Source organism: Cervus canadensis, chromosome 22 (assembly GCF_019320065.1).
Source record: "Cervus canadensis isolate Bull #8, Minnesota chromosome 22, ASM1932006v1, whole genome shotgun sequence".
Taxonomy (NCBI): domain Eukaryota; kingdom Metazoa; phylum Chordata; class Mammalia; order Artiodactyla; family Cervidae; genus Cervus; species Cervus canadensis.
The window spans coordinates 44,432,903-44,450,520 of NC_057407.1; the positions used below are offsets into that span (position 1 = coordinate 44,432,903).

Consider the following 17,618-nt stretch of genomic DNA (forward strand, 5'->3'; position numbering starts at 1 on the left):
GTATGGATGTGAGAGTTGGACTATAAAGAAAGCTGAGCACCAAAGAATTGATGCTTTTGAACTGTGGTGTTGGAGAAGACTCTTGAGAGTCCCTTGGACTGCAAGAAGATCCAACAGTCCATCCTGAAGGAAATCAGTCCTGAATATTCATTGGAAGGACTGATATTGAAGCTGAAATTCTAATACTTTGGACACCTGATGTGAAGAACTGACTCATTTGAAAAGACCCTGATGCTGGGAAAGATTGAAGGTGGGAGGAGAAGGGGACAACAGAGGATGAGATGGTTGGATGGCATCACTGACTCTGTGGACCTGAGTTTGAGTTAAGTCCAGGAGTTGGAGATGGACAGGGAGGCCTGGCATGCTGCCATCCATGGGGTTGCAAAGAGTCAGACATGACTGAGTGATTGAACTGAACTGAATTATATTAATACACATTTTAAAGAACTTAACGATATAAAATATTCTATTTACCCAGATATTTTAGCATTTCTGTGCTTGCCCATTTACTGCTGCCCCTATCATCATGGGGATGGCGGCTTCAAGAGTGGGGCTTGGGCTTCCCTGGTGGTTCAGTGGTAAAGATTCCACCTGCCAGTACAGGAGACGCCAGTTCAATCCCTGATCTGGGAAGATCCCACATGCCTCAGAGCAATTAAGCCCATGCACCACAACTACTGAGCCTATGCTCTACAGCCCAAGAGCCACAACTGCTGAGCAGAGCTGTTGCAACTACTGAAGCCTGTGCACCCTCGAGCCCATGCTCTGCAGCAAGAGAAGCCATCACACTGAGAAGCCTGTGAATCGCAACTAGAGAGTAGCCCCTGCTTGCTGCAATAATGAAGACCCAGCACAGTCAAAAATAAATAAAATTATTTTAAAAAATAGTGGGGCTTGTCTGGAGACAGAGTTGGGAAAGAATAAGCAAAAGAAAAGGATTTCCCCCATTCGCTCTGAGCCCACTGCCTGCCCTTTGGACGAGAGAGGGCAGATCACTTTGACCGCTTTCTGATGTCTAGTTCCAGGATTTGTAATGCTTTTGAGTCCTGGGAGGGAAACATAACCAGAAAACTCACCACTGGACCATCTGCACTTCTAGGTTTTGTTTCCTTCCCCAGGTTCTTTCTCCTTACGTGTCATCATCCTCTTCGACATGAGGTGGCCGAGGGCTACTCCTAGTTTCCCCAGTCACTGCCTGGCCCAGGTCAGCAGCAGCAAGCTTGTTCAACATGCAGGCCTGTGTTTTTAATGGACCTCACCGTTTCCCTTCATTTTAGGGACAGCTGGTGTGGCTGGGGATGTGATTGCCACCAAAATCGTCGAGCTGTCCAAAAAGAACCGGGTGCTGATGGCAGAGTCCGAGGGTGCGAAGACCAGGGTGCGGCAGCTGAGCAACCGCATCCAGGAACTGGAGCAGGAGGTGAGGAATCTCAGGTGCGCCGTGGGCTCCTCACACCCCACACCACTCCTCCAGAGAGGGAACACACTTAGATGCCTTGGGTCCTTCGCAAGGACTTTGGGCCAGTGTTTGCCCTGAGTCCCTCAGTCTGTCATATCCTGAGAGGGGAGTGTTGGGAAGCAAGGAGGAAGCAGGCCTGGAGAGGTAACCCAGCACACTGGAGAGGATGCGAGCCTGGAGCCTGACCACCCAGGTGTGAATGTCAGCTCCACCACCAACTTGCATTGTGACTTTGAGCCAGTTACAGTCTCTCTGTGCCTCAATTTCCTCCACCAGTCACATGGCAGTGATAATGGCGCTCACCTCAACGTTTTCTAAGGATTAAATGACTTAATGTTGTAAAATGCTTAGAACAGTACCTAGCAGGTAGTTAGCACCAAAAAGATGTTGTTAGATACATTATCAGGGATTCTGGCTAACTTGAAGCTAGAACCAGGAACATTCCATCAGTCTGTCCCATGTTTGTCCACCTTCCCTCTCTGCTGCCCCTACCCTCTCACAGCTGATCATAAACGCCTCCAGCTGAGCGAGGGCACAGCCCCAGCGGCTCATGGTCCCTCCAGAGCTGGAATGAACCTACGTGCATAGCTTCTCCTCCTGTGGCTGGAGGAGCTGAGGCTGGCAGAGGTTAAGAGGCTTTCTCAAGTCACACAGCATGTGGTGGTGCCAGACTTCAAATCCAGTTCTGTTGTTCTCCAAAACCCTCCTCAGGCATTATACTTGGCATTGCATTAGAACCTCTTTATTCTATAACAAATTTTTTTTGAGAACCATCTCAGGCTCTGTGCCAGGCCCTGGGGAGACTGTGAGGCGCAAAATAGTCCTATTCTTTTCCTCCTGGAGTCAGACCAGCAGCAAAGGCCCCTTCGAGGAGGTAGCATGCACAGTGGGTCCCTGGAGGATGAAAAGGGGCTAGACTCGGAGGATTGAGGCTGGGGCCTCCAGACAGGGGACCCAGCAGGGGCAGAGGACCTAAATATGGATAAAGGCCTGAAAGAGGGCCAGTGTGACCGAGCGTGGAGCAAGGTGAGGTCAAAGAGGTGGGAGGGCGGGTCATGCCCAGCCGTGTCAGACAGGGGTGGTCTTGGTGTGAAGGACAACTGGGAAGCCCTTAAAGGGTTGGTTGACTGTCTGTATATAGCGGCGGTCTTGGCCAGCCCACAAGCCTGTCAGGCAGGTTTCTTAGAGTCTCTGACCTTGTTTCCTTGAGTGTAAGGTGAAGTCTGTAATTCCTTTTCTCTCTGTCTCCCAGGCTGTTATTAGATGCAGATCATGGCTGCAGAATCATTATTTATTAAGCTGTTCATGAATCCTAGGACTGCTCCATTCCGTGACTTGGGAATGGGGCAAACAATCAATTAAACCCTTTCCCATCGCAGAATGGCTTGTAAAAGACAGTTCTTCCATTAATGGGCCTTAAAGTGAGCTGAAGAGACAGGCTACTGAGATCAGTGACTACACATCTGACGGCAGCACCAGAGGCCTTCACTCAAGGTGCCACAACCACTGAGTAGAATCAAATATTAAGTGCCAGGTTTGCTTTTTCAGCTGCAGATGACGCAGGCCAGGCTGCCAGCCAAGGGACCCACTGACGCAGGAGCCAAGCCACCGAGGACCCAGATGGGAGACAAAGTCTTGGTATGAATTCTCTTCTGTGCTGGGGAGTGTGTGAGGCCTGGGCTCCCCTCTTCCATGGGGGTGCAGGTGTCTCTCTCGGGGGTCCACCTCCACCCCGCTGCTGAGCCAGTGCTGCTACTGCAGCAGCATCCTCAGAGTAGCCATCAGGGCACAGTGACCGAGTCTACCGTCTGAGGCCAGGAATGCCCCAGTGAAGGCTACTGAGGGTCTAACTGATTTAGTTCCCAGAGAGGGAGGTTAGGAGGGGCCTGAGGACCCTGGAATTCTAGAATTTCAGGATCAGGAGGGAAGGCCTGGTCCAGCTGGCCTCCCGCTCTCAGCCCAGCCATGAAGGATCTCTGTTACAGCCTTCTCACTGGGAGACATCCAGCCTCTACCTTACCCCAGCGACAGGGAGCTCACTCTTCCTCAATGGAACCCTGGTTTCAGAGGGAGGCAATCCATATTGTGGTAAGTCTTCCCTTGGTGGAACTCCAAATCTACAGAGTAAAAGTGATTACTGGGAATGGGGGCTGTTTCCAAGATTCCAGTTTTTACTAAACCAGTGAGCCTCCATGAAACCCAGGAAATGGGAATTACAATTCCATGAAGGAAGGCAGTCTGACCCAGTGGGCTACTGGTGAGGGGCACCGAACCCAAGCCAGACAATAAATAGCTCAGAGTCTCAAGAACAGGCTTCCTAGGTGGCTCAGTGGTAAAGGATCTGCCTGCCAATGTAGGAGACAGAGGAGATGAGGGTTCAGTCCCTGGGTTGGGAAGATCCCCTGGAGGAGGAGCATGGCAACCCACTCCAGTATTCTTGCCTGGAGAATCCCCATGGACAGAGGAGCTTGATGGGTTACAGTCCATGGGGTCACAAAGAGCCAGACATGACTGAGCAACTGAGCACACACTCAAGAACATCCCAGGAGGCCTCCCCACAGTTTTTTTTTGTTCTTGTTTTTTTTGACTGCACCACATGGTTTATGGATCTTAGTTCCCTGACCAGAGATTGAACCTGGGGCCCCAGCAGTGAGAGCACCAAGTTCTAATCACTGGACAGCCAAGGAAATCCCCCCATTGTTTTCTTAAGCCAAATGAGTTGGTGAAACGGAATCTAAGCCTCAGTACTCCCAGTTCAGTGCCCCCTTTTCCACCCAATCGTCCCTGTTGTCTATGACTCAGGGTCAAGCCACATCATGCCTGTCTCAAGGAGAATTCCGTCCTCTCCTCGGTGTACAGTGATGGGCCCCTCCATGTACAGGGCGACATATCTCTTGAAGGCTAGTCTTGTGTAGACCTGTCTCATTGCTAGGGAGGCAGTGGAGGGGCTCTGCCCTCAGTGGGGGCCAGACTGGGTGTCATTCAGCGCTCTGCCCAGCTCTGGGGGATGCTGCTAAGCTGCCCCATGTACATCCCCATCTCTGACTGGGACTGTGCTGGGTGGGAAACTGCTCATTCAGTCACTTGTTGAGCCTGATGGGATTTTCTGTAACACAGAGAATCAAAGACCAGCCCACTGTCCACAAGGGGGCTCAATAGGGGAGATGAGTAGGCATATTGAAGGAAGGAGCAGGGACAGGGCCCTCAGGGAGAGCCCCCTGGCTCGGAGTTCACAGAGGGAACGCACTCCACCCGAGGCCAGGAGGTGGGATGGGCAAGGGCTTCCTGAGGTGGCCTTGCTGGAGTAGGAAGGTAGGGGTGGCCCTTCCAGCAGAAGCAGCGCAAGCTCAGAGCAGGAAAGTGTCACTGTTCCTATTCTGTCTGTTAGCTGGGCATCAGTTAGACAACATTTGGCTGCAGCCCAGGGCCCATGAGGAGGGAAAGGGGAACATAACAAAGGGGAACAAACAAGGGGTGGGGTCACCTGCGGAAGGAAGCCTTGACAGTAGGTGGAGCAGGAGCTCCAACTTTGTTCTCTGGCAGCAGGGAGCCTGGGAGGTTTCTGATGGACTGCAGTCTCCACTCCTCAGGACACACGTCTTCCCCAGCCTCTTCTGATGAGAGCGAGAACAATAGCCATGTCCCTTTCATTAGACTGTTCAGGCCAACCCAGGCCTGGGCCAGGCTCCATAGCCTTCGGGCTCACCCCCGTCTGGGCCCAGAACTCCAAGTGCATTCCAGAGTGAAGCTGAACGCCCTCTCTGCATGGGGCCTCGTGAAGCTGTTGTTGTGTGTGGCCTTGGCACTGTCTGCTCCCCTAGACACCATTTCAGGTATTCCCTCAGGGGAAAAAGCCAAGACCCCCAGAAAGCCTGTGGTATCTCACTCTGGGCAGAAACAGCTCTGAAATGCCAAGGAGGTGGGGTTGGCACAGCTTCCCGGGTTGGGGGTGAGGTGTGGAGCCTGACAGAGCAGATGGGGTGATGCCCTCACCACAACACCATCTAACCCTCAGCCACCTTTGCCAGCTGCTGACCCAAGTCAAGTTATGCCCCCTGGGCATCACCGTCTGTCAGAATCTGCCCCAAGGAGCACATGCATTATCCCATCAACACTCACAGGTACCCCCGGGGCTGGTATAAGATGCCCCCATTTCACAGACGAGAAAATGAGGCTTGGAGAGGTGTGTGGCTGCCTGGGCTCCAGACTGAGATGCAGTCTGAGTGGCCTTTCTGTGCCCTTATGCTCTCAAGTTCTCTCAGTTTCTGCACCACCACCCACCAGAGCCTGGGGGACAGGGCGGGAGGGGGGTTGTCAGGCAGGGGCTGCTGCTTCCTAACCCAGGGCAGATTCAAAGCAGCACCTTAGCAGGAGGCAGACAGGCCCCCAACAGCAGTGGGAAGGGATGGCAGACAGCCAGACGGGGGAGGGACAGACAAAAAATTAGATTAAAAAAAATAAAAAGATGCCCTTGTGTTTTGCCTAAGTTCTCAGGTTGCAAATTCTGCTCACACTGGTTACTCTATTCAGCCTCATGGTGGCGCTGTGAGGACGCAGGCATTTCCTAGGTGAGGAGACCCCGTGAGTCCAGGCTTTCCTGGCTGTGTGTGCAGGTCTAGTTGCTCTGATCAGTGGTTTTCACAGGGGATGCCCAGAACCTCTGGGGTCCATGGGGCTCCCCACCCCCAGTCTCCTGGGGTCTATCTCTCACCAACATTCCCTGGAGGTTTTAATCTGTGCCTACTAAGAAAAATTCAGCAAGCCACTGTGGTATCCACCCTGTTTCCCAGAAGTTTAAGCCACCTGATGTCTTGGGACAGGAGCAGATGGTCTCAGTGTCACTGCCTAGTGGGACCCTCAGCCCACCAACCAGTGTACCTGTTGCCACTATGCAAAGGCATCAGTCCCAGCTTAAACTGGGAGAATCAGTTGGTGCAAGGGAAGGACCAGGCTTCTAATCCTACTGCTGTCACCTCAGCCAGCTGTGTGCCTGGGAGGGCATGTATTTCCCTTCTCAGGAACTTATTTTCATCACCTATGGAAAGGGTTTGAATGGGCTGGCCCTGGAGTCCCTTTAATGCCAAAGTTCTGTGAGCCTCAGGAACTTCTATTGAAGCCAGAAATGCGGAGCACATTAGCTCGCCATTTTGAGAAAAATTTCATCCAAATAGTTTACATGAAATATTATTAAAAAAAAAAAAAAGACACTGCTAAGAACTCCAACAGGCAGAGTTTTCATGGTTCCTGCAATTCTTTATGCCACAGAAATGGAGCACTGGGGGATTAAACTGGGTCCTGATTTCTTTTTTCAAAAAATAATGTTATTCATTCATTTATTTGTTTTTGGCTGTGCCGAGTTTTGGGCTTTTCTCTAGTTGCGGTGTGCAGGCTTCTCATTGGGTGGCTTTTCTTGTTGCAGAGCACTAGGGCGCACAGGTTTCAGTAGTTGCAGCACGTGGGCTCAGGAGTTGCAGCTCTTGGGCTCTCGAGCACAGGCTTAGTACCTGTGGCACATGGGCACACTTGTTCTGCCGCATGTGAGATCTTCCCAGATAAGGGATCAAACCCGTGTCTCCTGCATTGGCAGGCAAATTCTTTACCAGTGAGCCACCAGGGAAGCCCTGGGTCCTTATTTCTATTTAGTGAACGTACTGCCAGGAAAGGGAGCCCAAGGCCCAGTCTGACGATTCTAGGAGAGGGAGGCCCTGAGTTAGAATGGTTGTGGCCCTGCTGCCAAGCTAGGGCAGGCTTCTATAAATAAACCCGTTTCCTCTTCATCCTGAGTGAGGGCGGATTTGCTGTGATGCCAGTCTCTGCACACAGCAGAGAGCCCACAGTCTGTGAGTGCCTGGGAGGTGGGGAACAGCCTCTTCCAGATGCTCCCGGGCTGTGGTCAACCACAGGTGTCCACACGTGTGGGGTGCCACACTTGAGCACAGGGCTCAGCCCCCAAAGTTGGGCTGCCAGGATCCACATCCCTACTCCCCTTGAGGTCCCTCAAGCCAAGGGGCTCACCTTCCACCAGCCTCTGCTCTGCATCCACGATGGGCTGACGACAGGACCTACCTCACAGCGGGTATGAGGATGAGATGGGTTCCTCTTGTTGAGCCTTAGCGTGGTACCTGCACACACCTGGAGAAACGGAGACTGTGAGTATTATTACTGTTTAGGCTTCAAGTGACCTCTCTCCCTCCTGTCTTTCCCAACCAGCCGGAGAACCCAGAGGTGAAAGTCTTGCAGGACAGGCTGGCGGCCACAAACTTGAAGATGAGTGACCTCCGCAACCAGATCCAGGCTGTGAAGCAGGAGCTCCGGATGGCCCAGAAGGTACTTCCGGGCCAGAGTTCAGGTCCTCTTGTATTGCTGGGACTAGGGCTGGGAAGGGCACGGCTGGACAATGGCTTCCATTCAGGAGTTTGGTCCCGTGAGCATCATGCTGCTTGTTCTGGGTCAGACTCCAGATCCAGTAACTTCCTTCCACCAGCTCTTTAAACAGACCCATCTGGTAAGGGGGATTGCTGGCCGCTGCAGGTCCCTGCACAGAGGCCCTTGTGGTGCCCACCCAACCCTGGACGGAAGACAGCGCTGTCCACCCTGGAAAGTCCCTTAAACCATCCCTGTGCTATGTGTACCCCAACAGACCCTGGGTGTCTCCTTAATAAGCCACCTTGGACTTGGAAGCCTACCAAGACCCACCTCCTGTCCTCTGCTGTCTCTAATATTAGAAAATGGAAAGGTTGTTTGTGGATTAAAGGCCCCTTTCAAAGGAAAATGCTCAGACTTGGGAGGCAGGCCCAGCTGGTTCATTATTTATTTTTATTTACATAGTGAATTCTCTGGCATTTGTCTTCCCTGCTGGAACCACTCAGACCAGCCAAGATTTCCAAAACAGAGTTCTATTGTGGAAACAAGCACCAGAGACTTGGTACGCTAGATCAGTTTCCATGACAGGCTACAGAGGGGCCCAGGGCACAAGCTGGGGTGTACTGTTTCTACCTCAAAGCCTCGAGGTTGAGCCTGAACATCTCCCTGTAACAGCCACAAATCTGGGCCCTTCTGGAAGCAAACATCCCCAGCTGACATTTGGTAGGCCCCTGCCTTGCTGCACTCAGACACGGCCCCTTGTCTGTGGCTTTGCACAGAGGGCAAGGCCCTGTGGTGAGGTCGTCCCTGTAACCTCCAGAACAATCTCAGTTCAGGGTGACAGGTAAACAAATTTAGGAAGCAGGTCTTGGTCATCTTTGTGATTCACTCATCTCAGAATGTGTCAAGAGCAGGCCGCCCCACCTGGGCAGTGTCACCAGCTCCTTGTCTGCTCTAAGCATCACCGGGAGGTGCTGGGAAAGGTGGGTTTACTGCTTTCCCAGGGAGAGAGCTGTTCGTACAGTGTGGTCAACTGGCCTGGGAGGTGGGGAGGCTGGAGAGGGGGTGGTTGTGCAGGTGGAGGCCGGGTCTTCCGGGAACGCCAGGCACCCAGCACTGTTTCTGCACATACTGTGCTTTGGGTCATACTGATGGCCCCACCTTTTTCAGGTTTTGACTAGTGAGGTTGGGGAAGATGTGAACATCCAGCAGCTCCTGTCCTCGCCTGGGACCTGGAGGGGTCGGGCTCAACAGATCCTCGTCCTGCAGAGCAAGGTGAGTGAGTCATCAGACACCTCCTGGCCCTGAACGTAAGGCTTGAGATGCCCTAGAAAGACCCACGATGACCCACATTAAGAGACACAGAACCCAAAAAAGGCCTTTAGGTTCTGCGGAGCGCACTCGCAGGGCTGTTGTTTCACATTCTTCCCAACCAGCCTGATTTTCATTTGTTATTTAATGAACAAGCATTTATGTAACACTACATGCCAGGCACTGGCGCTCAACAAATGCCAGAGCCTTTGATTTATTTCACTCCAGGCAAATTTTTTTCCCCCTAGTTCATGTAAATTTGCATGAGTACTGTACTTGTAGGCTTTTTCCAGTTTTGTCCAGATGCTTGTAGGCTTTTGAAAGTTTCAATTACCCACTCCACCCCCCACCAAAAAAAAACTTGGCCTGTCTCCCTTTTTATGTTCTAAATATTTTGGAGCATCTCTGGGAAATGGTGAAAGACAGAGAAGCCTGGCATACTACAGTCCATGGGGTTGCAAAGAATCGGACACAAATGAGTGACTGAACAGCAACAAAGAGGGTGGGAGTGGGGGCTCCACAGCCAGACTGCTTGGATGCAAATCCTAGCTCTCTGGGGCCTCCCTGGTGGTCCATGGCTAAGACTCCATGCTCCCAACGCAGGGGGCCTGGGTTTGATCCCTGAACGGGGAACTGGATCCCACATCCCACAACTAACATGTGCACCAACTGAGACCTAGTATGACCAAATACATAAATATATATTTTTTAAAAAACAGCAAACATTAGCCCTCCACTCACCAACTGTGTGGCCTCAGGCAAGCTGCTTCACCTCTGTGTCTCAGTTTCCTCCTCTTTGTACTATGGATAATGACAGCATCTACCCTAAGGTTGTGGGCGGACTGAGTGAGTGCACATGTGTAAATCGCTTACCACATGCCTGGCATGGAGGAAATGCTGTCTGAGATTAGCTGGACCACGAAACTAAGAGGCGCACAATTGGGTGGGCCACTTCCACTATTTGCCACGTGCAGGCTCGCCTTCACCCCAGGTTCTCCAGTGGCTTTTGCCCTCAGGGTCTCCTGTGGGATCCTTGAAGCCAAATGAAGAGGTCTCTACAAAACTGTAATTAACAACCAGTGTGTGGCCTTGAGCTTCCAGAGACCTGAGTTTGAGTCTGGCCTCAGTCATTGGTCTACATGTTTGGTGTCTTTGAACAAATCTCTTCATCTCTCTGCGTCTCAGTCTCCGCACATGTAAAATGGAGATGATAATACCTTCTTTGTAGGATTGTTATGGGTTAGACAAAATAACGTTTGGGAAGCACCCAGCACAGTGCCTGGCCATAATAAGCACTCAGCACTTTAGTTATTATTGTTAGTGTTGTAAAGCTATGTAAATAAATGGTTAAAAGCAAGTGTTCTTTACCGCTTAAATGGAATTACCACACAGTGCCATGCGAGGGCGCTGATCCTGCAGCCCTTTACCAGGGATCCCAGTGAATTTTTCTCCTGGCCATGGACACAGGAGCCTGGTGGGCTACGGTCCACGTGGTCGCAAAGAGTCGGACATGACTGAGTGACTAACACTTTCAGGGTCACACCATTTATGTTGTGTTGACACAGAAATCAGGGTTAGAAGGGCCCTAGGGGTTATCCACATTAAACTCAATGTGATAAAGCCATTGTTTTGTAGGATGACTTCCACCTCCCCTGTGCTGAGGGCTTCCCCTGGGCCATTTTGGGGTTTCTCAAAGTTGCCTAACCTAACAATCATCTATAGCACCTGTTTAAAATGAAGATCCCAGGGTTCTTCCCCTGGAATGGGCCCCAAGATCTGTCACCCCAAGAAACGTCTTGGGGATTCCCAGGCTCAGACAAGTTGGGATACTGAATTCTCATAACATTATACAGGGTATATTCATAGACCCCCTTAACAGACGAGGGACCTGAGATTCACAGAAGTAATCTGTGCAGAGTCACACAGCCAGCGAGGCTCTGAGCTGGTCTCCCAGCTTCCACACCCTGCCCTCCCTCGCAGCATCTCCTGCAGGAACCCGTGGCCTCCCGAGGAGCGTCCCCAGGCTCAGGTGGCCTGTCTGTTAGCTATTCCTGGTACTGAGACCTGCTGTCCTTTCCCTCCCAAGTTCCCGGGGCTCCACATCTGCTTCTTGGCCTCAGATAGGGTGATTTTTCTCATTTACTTTGAAGTTTCTCTCTGTCAAGCAAAGCCTCTCTGGTGTCTTCCCTTGTTCTGCTCAGGATGCTGCCACAGGCCCCTCCCATCCCTCCCCCACCGCAGTCCCTCTCCTAGCGGCCTCCACATCCATCTGAAACTGTGGTGTCGTCTGTCCAGGGGGGTCGTACAACCATCACATCATAGGGTGGCCCCTCTGAGGGGTCGAGTCTGACTACAGACCTGTTGTGGAACCACCTTCAGGTTCGAGAGCTTGAGAAACAGCTGGGACAGACCCAGAGTCGGTCTGAAGAAACAGCCAGTGAGCTGTCTGTCTATCCTGACCCAAGGAAGCTGTCGGCCCAAGAGAAAAATCTGCTGCGGATCCGCAACCTGGAGAGGGAAAAACAGGAAGGCTGGGAGGTGAGTGTGCCCAGCAGGAAGTCAGGGGCGTGTGGGGTCGGGAAACCACGACCATGTCTGTGAAGACTCAGAGGCTCTGAGGTTCGGGGTCACCTCTGTGCATGTTCCTCATGCCCCGTTGGTCCACCCTGAGAGACCTGCCTGGTTCCTCACCCCAAGCCCATTTCATGAATATCAGGGTGGCCCCATTATGGACGTTATGGAGATGCTGGGCCTGAAACTAGCTCTTGATGGGGTGAGACACCTCAGTTTGAACCTTAGCCTTAGTGTTGTCCACCGAAGCATGACTTTTCTCTTTCACCACACAGGAAGGGATTGAGGGTCCTCAGAAGACACACTGGGGCTTCCTAGGTGGCTCAGTGATAAAGAACCCACCTCCCAATACAGGAGATGCCAGAGATGTGGGTTCGATCCCTGGGTCAGGAAGATCCTCTGAAGGAGGAGATGGCAACCCACGCCAGCATTCTTGCCTGGAGAATCTCATGGACAGAGGAGCCTGGCGGGCTACAGTCCATGGGTTAGCAACCCCTCTCTGCTCTGGCCTCATCAGTGAATGGCAGTGAAGGCTCAACCGTGACCCAGGGCCCCACTCAGCCCTGCAGCCTGTGACTGCCCACTCTGATTACAGAAACTTGCGGCGGAGCGGGATGCCCTCCAGAGAGAGCTCGAAGAGCTGAAAAAGAAGTTTGAGGGCATGAGGTCCCGGAACAAGGTGCTGTCGAGTGAAGTGAAGACCCTCAGGAGTCAGATGGGGACCCTTGTGGAGAAGGGCCGGCATGATGATGAGCTCATCGACGCTCTCATGGTACAGTCACCTCTGGGGCCCCCACCCCACCCAAAGACCTGTGACCCAGTCCCAGCCCCCAGAGTCCTCATGTGCCCCAACATGCCACCCACATAACCCGGGAGCTCGTTGCTCTGCTGGGTCCAGCCCCAAAGCCTGGCCCTGGGCACAGAAGCAGCATAGAGGCTGCCAGAGGGCCAGCAGAGGACCTGCTGTGAGAGGTTAATGCTGGCCATGAGCCACTGAGCCTGTGGACCCCAAAGGAGAAAGAAGAGGATGAGGGGGGGAGCAGATGTGATTACACCCTGGGTTATTGTTCATGGAGGAATGGAAAGGATGACTGAGGGGAGCCGGTGCATATTCTTGTCTGTGTGGTAGGAACAGCACACCCTTCTGGGCTCTCGGGGTGTGGTTTATGATGGTGAGTCCCCAGTCATGTCCGACTCTTTGCAACCCCATGGACGGTAGCCTGCCAGGCTCCTTTGTCCATGGGATTTCCCAGGCAAGAGTACTGGAGTGGGTTGCCACTGCCTCTTCCAGGGAAGATAACCCTTAGGAACACATAATCCAATTTCACAGCTAGGTTAAGTCATCCAAGGCCACACAACTGAATTCAAACCAGACTTATCTGATCGTGAAATCTCCTTGGATGGGGCTCCTGGAAACCCCTTGGATGTCCTTAACCCTGACCTCAAGGAGAAGGAAGCTGAGGACAGGAAAACCTTGTTGAATGAGGGCAGGCAAAGTACTCTTCCTTCTCAAGGGAACACTAGCGTCCCACTGTTAGGTTCCCGAGGAGCAGGGAAGGAGTGGGTTGCTGGTCTTCTCTTGCCTTTCTCTATCGAGAGTCGTGGCTCCCCTCGCCCACCCTCCCACCCGGCGCCACAGGACCAGCTGAAGCAGCTCCAGGAGATTCTGAGCAGCCTGAGTCTGCAGGAGGAGAAGACGCGAGTGTCCCAGCACCGCCTAGACCAGCAGCTCAACAGCGAGGCTCAGCGGAGCAGCAGCCTGGTGGCCCAACTGCGGGCCATGGTGGCTGAGCGGGAGGCCAAGGTGCGGCAGCTGGAGCTGGAGATCGGGCAGCTCAGTCTGCAGGTGAGCAGGGTGCTGGTTCAACCTGCTGGCTCCCAAGTCGGGGCAAGTCCACCCATTACCCAGAGAAACCTCAGCCACTTCCTCTTCTCTCCACCTGTGTTCCCTCGGGCTGCACCATCTCCTACCTGGCCCCGCTTTGGCTCCCTGCTGCCATCTGGCTCCCCGGCCCATGCTACACCCACCTTTCCTCTCTAAAGTACAGATCTGATTGCCTCCCTGCTCCTTGTAAAACCTATCTGTGGCTCCCCATCACCCTCAGCCTCACCTGGTCCTCAAGGGTCCAGGCTCCCGCCAGCTTACCCTCTCCCTCCCCAGCTGTGGCCTTCATCCTCATGACCCAAGATGGTGGCCACAGTGCCAGCACTTTTATCCACATTCCAGGCAGCAGGATGGCAGAAGCAAAGCACACTCCTTTATCCAGTCTGCAGGGCACCAGGTGACTGGTTCCTGCTGCCACCCCTCCTGCATCTTCTCTTCACTGCCCGCCGTCCACCACTCTGACCACGTGGATGCCACTGAGCTCCCCCATGGCCCTGCTTTCTCCCCACTCTGGGCCTGTGCACATACCCAAAGCACACGCCTTCCCTGCCCTCCCCCTCAGCTTTGACATCTTACTAGTCCAGAGCTGCTCCAGGAAGCTCCAGGGCTCCCAGTCTGTATTACAAGCCCCTCCTGGGTACTCTCCTAACTCCTGTGCATGCCCAAGCCAAACTTTTGTCACACGGTGTGATCATTTTCCTGTTTTCTCCCCCAAATTCTCCTTGAGGGGGCACTGACTGTGGTACCTCAGTGCCTGGCCCAGGACTGAGCACACAGTAGTTGCTCAGTAAATGCCTGTCTAACGCGTAAGCTCCTGAGGATGTTTTGCCTTAGCAGAGGCCTGGAGGTCACAGTATCTCCACCTCACTGCTGTCCTGGCTCCAGGCACAGAAAAGAGGACTGACCTGCACCTCAGAGGTCACACCGAGCAGTTGGGGGCCGAGCACTACCCACCCGACAAATGGGCGCACATGGCGAGTTTTCTCAGGGTGGGTGGGGCTCATGCCAACTGTCCCACTGTTGATGGTGGCCAGACCTCCTGTTGGGGGTCCTCAAACGTTCCTCCTTCCACTGGCCCCACCAGCCATCTGGAAGAGGGAGGGATGGGGAAGGTGGGGGCCTGAGAAGCCCAGCCTCCCGGCCAGGCTGCTGGCCCTTGATCTTGGCTTCAGGTGTTTGGAACGTCTTCGTGTCTCCAGCTGAAAAAGGCCTGAAGTCACACCTGGTGTTCACCCCCATGTGGGTGGGGCTACCCGGAGAGGTGGACCTGCCCCCTCACTTCCCCTTGGGACCTGAATGTGGAACAGCTTCCTGGCCCGGTCACCCTCCTCTGGCTGTAAAGCTCCCTTTCTGAAGAGAGGCATTATGAGCTGTCATTATCATGCAAGCAGTGCCTTCACCCAACAGGCCTCGCTCTGCACTCCTGAAAAGAAGCCTCTTTCATATCCCCTGAAAGCCCTGAAATCAAGCCAAGGCCCCCTCCTGCCTTCTCCAGGCCTCTGAGCCAAGGCCCGGATGATGGAGTCCACGTCTGTTCCCTGCAGTATCTTCGGAATAAAGGAGTAGACGAGGGCTCCAGTGGACCCGAGGTCAGCCGGGCCTCGGCCAAGCTCCCCGATGACCCTGGCCTGACCAAGCCCCCAGCCTCCGCAGGCGATCATGCTGGCAGGCTTGGATCCTCCCGGTAAGAAAAAATGGTGGGGGGGGGTGGGTGGGGGGGGTTGGAAAGTGCATCTTCATTATTCAGAAGAAAGGGAGGGAAGCCATGGATGCAATTTTATGATGTCTGTGGTGTTGTCTTTCTGATACGTGGGCCTCCCCTTCAGTCAGCCTCGTGTCTGCATGAAGGGGCCAGTGAGTTCCAGATACCATTACCTCAAGAGTGTTTGGCTGCAGCTCTCTGTAAAATTGGCTCCCAGCTGGCCTCAATTCTCACCTGCCTCTAGGATTCTCAAACAGACCCATGTTGGACCCTTTGAGGCTCTAATGTCCCCTGGTTCTGTCTTGTTTTTAAGCAAGCTAGAGTTCTGGAAAGGAGGGCAGCAAATCCACAGAGTGGCTGTAAGGGCCAGCACTGCCCCCTCCACTCCCAGGTCCCTGCTGGCGCCTGCTCCCTTCAGAGCCGGGCCCAGCCTGCCTGCCCGTGGTGATGAGCCCATTCTGTCTTCGCACAGCTCCGTGACCAGCCTGGGCCACACACTGGTGGAATCTTCTCTCACATGGCCTTCCCTGCCCAGTCCTCATGGGGCCTCACCCAGGTAGGAGCCCAGCCCTCTCAGCACCACACCCTCACAGGACTTCCCATCCTTGATCACTGAGCCGGTGTTACCATCCCATTACAAGGATGGGAAACTGGGGCCAGGCCAAGTCTGGGGACTCTTCCCAGGATCCATAGGGACATGGAGGGTCAGGGAGATCCAGGGCCTTATCTAAGGTGAAAGGGCAAGTGGCTTCAGAATAGGAGTCCTGACCTAGTGTTCTTTCTGCTACCAGAGTTCACACCAGGAACCTTCCAGGGCCTGGAGCCCAGCACCTTCCCTTGCCTCCTCTTGCCCATTGAGAGTCCGTCTCTAGGGGGAGAATTTCACGTCACACGGTCCCACTTTAAGCCACTGATATCCCCTCTGCTCTCTGGCCCGCTCTTTGTTGATAGAATCAAGCCGTAGCACTCAAATGGGCCCTTTGTTCCTCCTGCCAGCTCACGGACAAAGGGCCGCCTTGTCCGGCCTCACTGTCCTGTGTACTGTCCACTGGAGCCATGCTCCTGCTGTCAGCTCCTGCCCCCGCTCCCCGGGCAGGTCAGCTCAGGTTCCGGTTGGGGCCTCTCAAGGGCCTCTGTCTCACGTTCGCCTTGCTGTGTGGCTCTCAGCAGATCAGTCCTCCCTGGGGCTGCTGTCCCCCAGCAAGTGTCTGGGGGTGCTTCCGGCCTGACATCTGGCGGCACAGGCACCAAGAGCTGAGGCCAGCCCTGCAGATGCCCTCTCCATCAGCCTGGGGCCACAAGGGCACAGGGGAGAGGGGTCTGACTCAGAGCCTCAGGGGCCCATGTCGCACCCTCCTCACAGCACAGGGAGAACAGAGGCTCTGTCGCTCTGAGGTTATCATAGTAGTGAGAGCAGGAGGATAGACAAGATGACCCCAAGGTCCCTTCCAGGCTTATGTGGCCATGACCTCTGCACTCCAAAGGGTTGCAGGAGCCAATGTGCCCCGGGCTGGCCAGACTGCTGGTTCTTAAGCTTGTGTCTTCCACAAGACACACATATTTACTAAAGCCAACCACATGTGAGTCCTGCCCTCATAGAGCTCACAGTTCCCTCCCATCAGGGACAGGACAGATGTTCATCGAGTAGGAGTGACCCCAGAGAGCGTGTCTATCAGGGCTAGCGTGCTGGCTCAGATGCAGTGCCTAGGAGGCAGGTGGAGTGAGGGGATAACTCCCTCCTCCCACATGTGAGATCACAGAGGTGACTAAAGTAGGTTTTCCTAACTTACTGTGCACACGAATCAACTGAGGATCTGCCAGGTTACAGCAGGTTCTGACTCCGCAGGTAGGATCCTGCTGGAAATGGGATCCTGCATTTCCAGCAAGCTCGCTGATTCAGAGGCCACACTGAGTGGCAAAACCTTAGCGTATACTTAGGAACCAGAACAGGGAGGAGCCTGCAATCCTTGAAGCCCATCTCAACCAACCCCTGTTCAGCAGGAGGACTGGGGCCGAGAGAGGGGGAGCCAGTCAGCTTCTGGGCTCCATGCCCCAGCCCAGCCCTCCTCATGTCCTGTGGTTCTGGGAGAGAAGTCTGCCTCACCAAGGTCTCCCCAGGAAGGGTGAGGGCAAAGCAGAGAGCAGCTTGGCACTGTACAAGGGCTCTGGGGTGGGGGCATGCAGAGCTCCCCTTTGGTCCCAACCCCAGCCAGCAGGTAAGGTCCAGCGGTAAGAAGGGAACCAGAGATGGGCTGGATCAGGGCTGGAGAAAACTGACTAAATTACAAAGCAAGGGTCCAGGGCCCAGGAAAGAGGACTGGGCTTGG

The 17,618-nt window shown here is 53.8% G+C and overlaps 1 protein-coding gene and 1 long non-coding RNA gene across 8 annotated transcripts in view; one reads left to right on the plus strand and one right to left on the minus strand.

Moving 5' to 3' along the window:
- Positions 1-17,618, plus strand: part of CCDC13 (coiled-coil domain containing 13) — a 36,389-nt gene that overhangs the window by 6,734 nt on the left and 12,037 nt on the right. For 2 of the 6 annotated variants that reach the window (XM_043443275.1, XM_043443276.1), the window contains exons 1-8: positions 7,155-7,535; positions 7,670-7,786; positions 8,993-9,097; positions 11,513-11,671; positions 12,300-12,476; positions 13,302-13,550; positions 15,134-15,273; positions 15,764-15,847. In XM_043443275.1, the coding sequence (XP_043299210.1) occupies positions 7,263-7,535; positions 7,670-7,786; positions 8,993-9,097; positions 11,513-11,671; positions 12,300-12,476; positions 13,302-13,550; positions 15,134-15,273; positions 15,764-15,847 (1,304 nt within the window). In that variant the 5' untranslated portion in view covers positions 7,155-7,262. Of the gene's footprint in view, positions 1-1,277; positions 1,421-3,007; positions 3,098-7,154; positions 7,536-7,669; positions 7,787-8,992; positions 9,098-11,512; positions 11,672-12,299; positions 12,477-13,301; positions 13,551-15,133; positions 15,274-15,763; positions 15,848-17,618 lie in introns of those variants that run through there. The other 4 variants (XM_043443280.1, XM_043443277.1, XM_043443278.1 and 1 more) reach the window with 4 other exon arrangements.
- The window catches only part of LOC122425011, a 35,269-nt gene that overhangs the window by 3,678 nt on the left and 13,973 nt on the right, over positions 1-17,618 (minus strand). For both annotated transcript variants that reach the window (XR_006264648.1, XR_006264649.1), the window contains exons 4-6: positions 11,492-11,641; positions 7,475-7,591; positions 1,077-5,073 (exon numbers count right to left, since the gene is read on the minus strand). This is a non-coding gene — a long non-coding RNA (uncharacterized LOC122425011). The remainder of the gene's footprint in view (positions 1-1,076; positions 5,074-7,474; positions 7,592-11,491; positions 11,642-17,618) is intronic.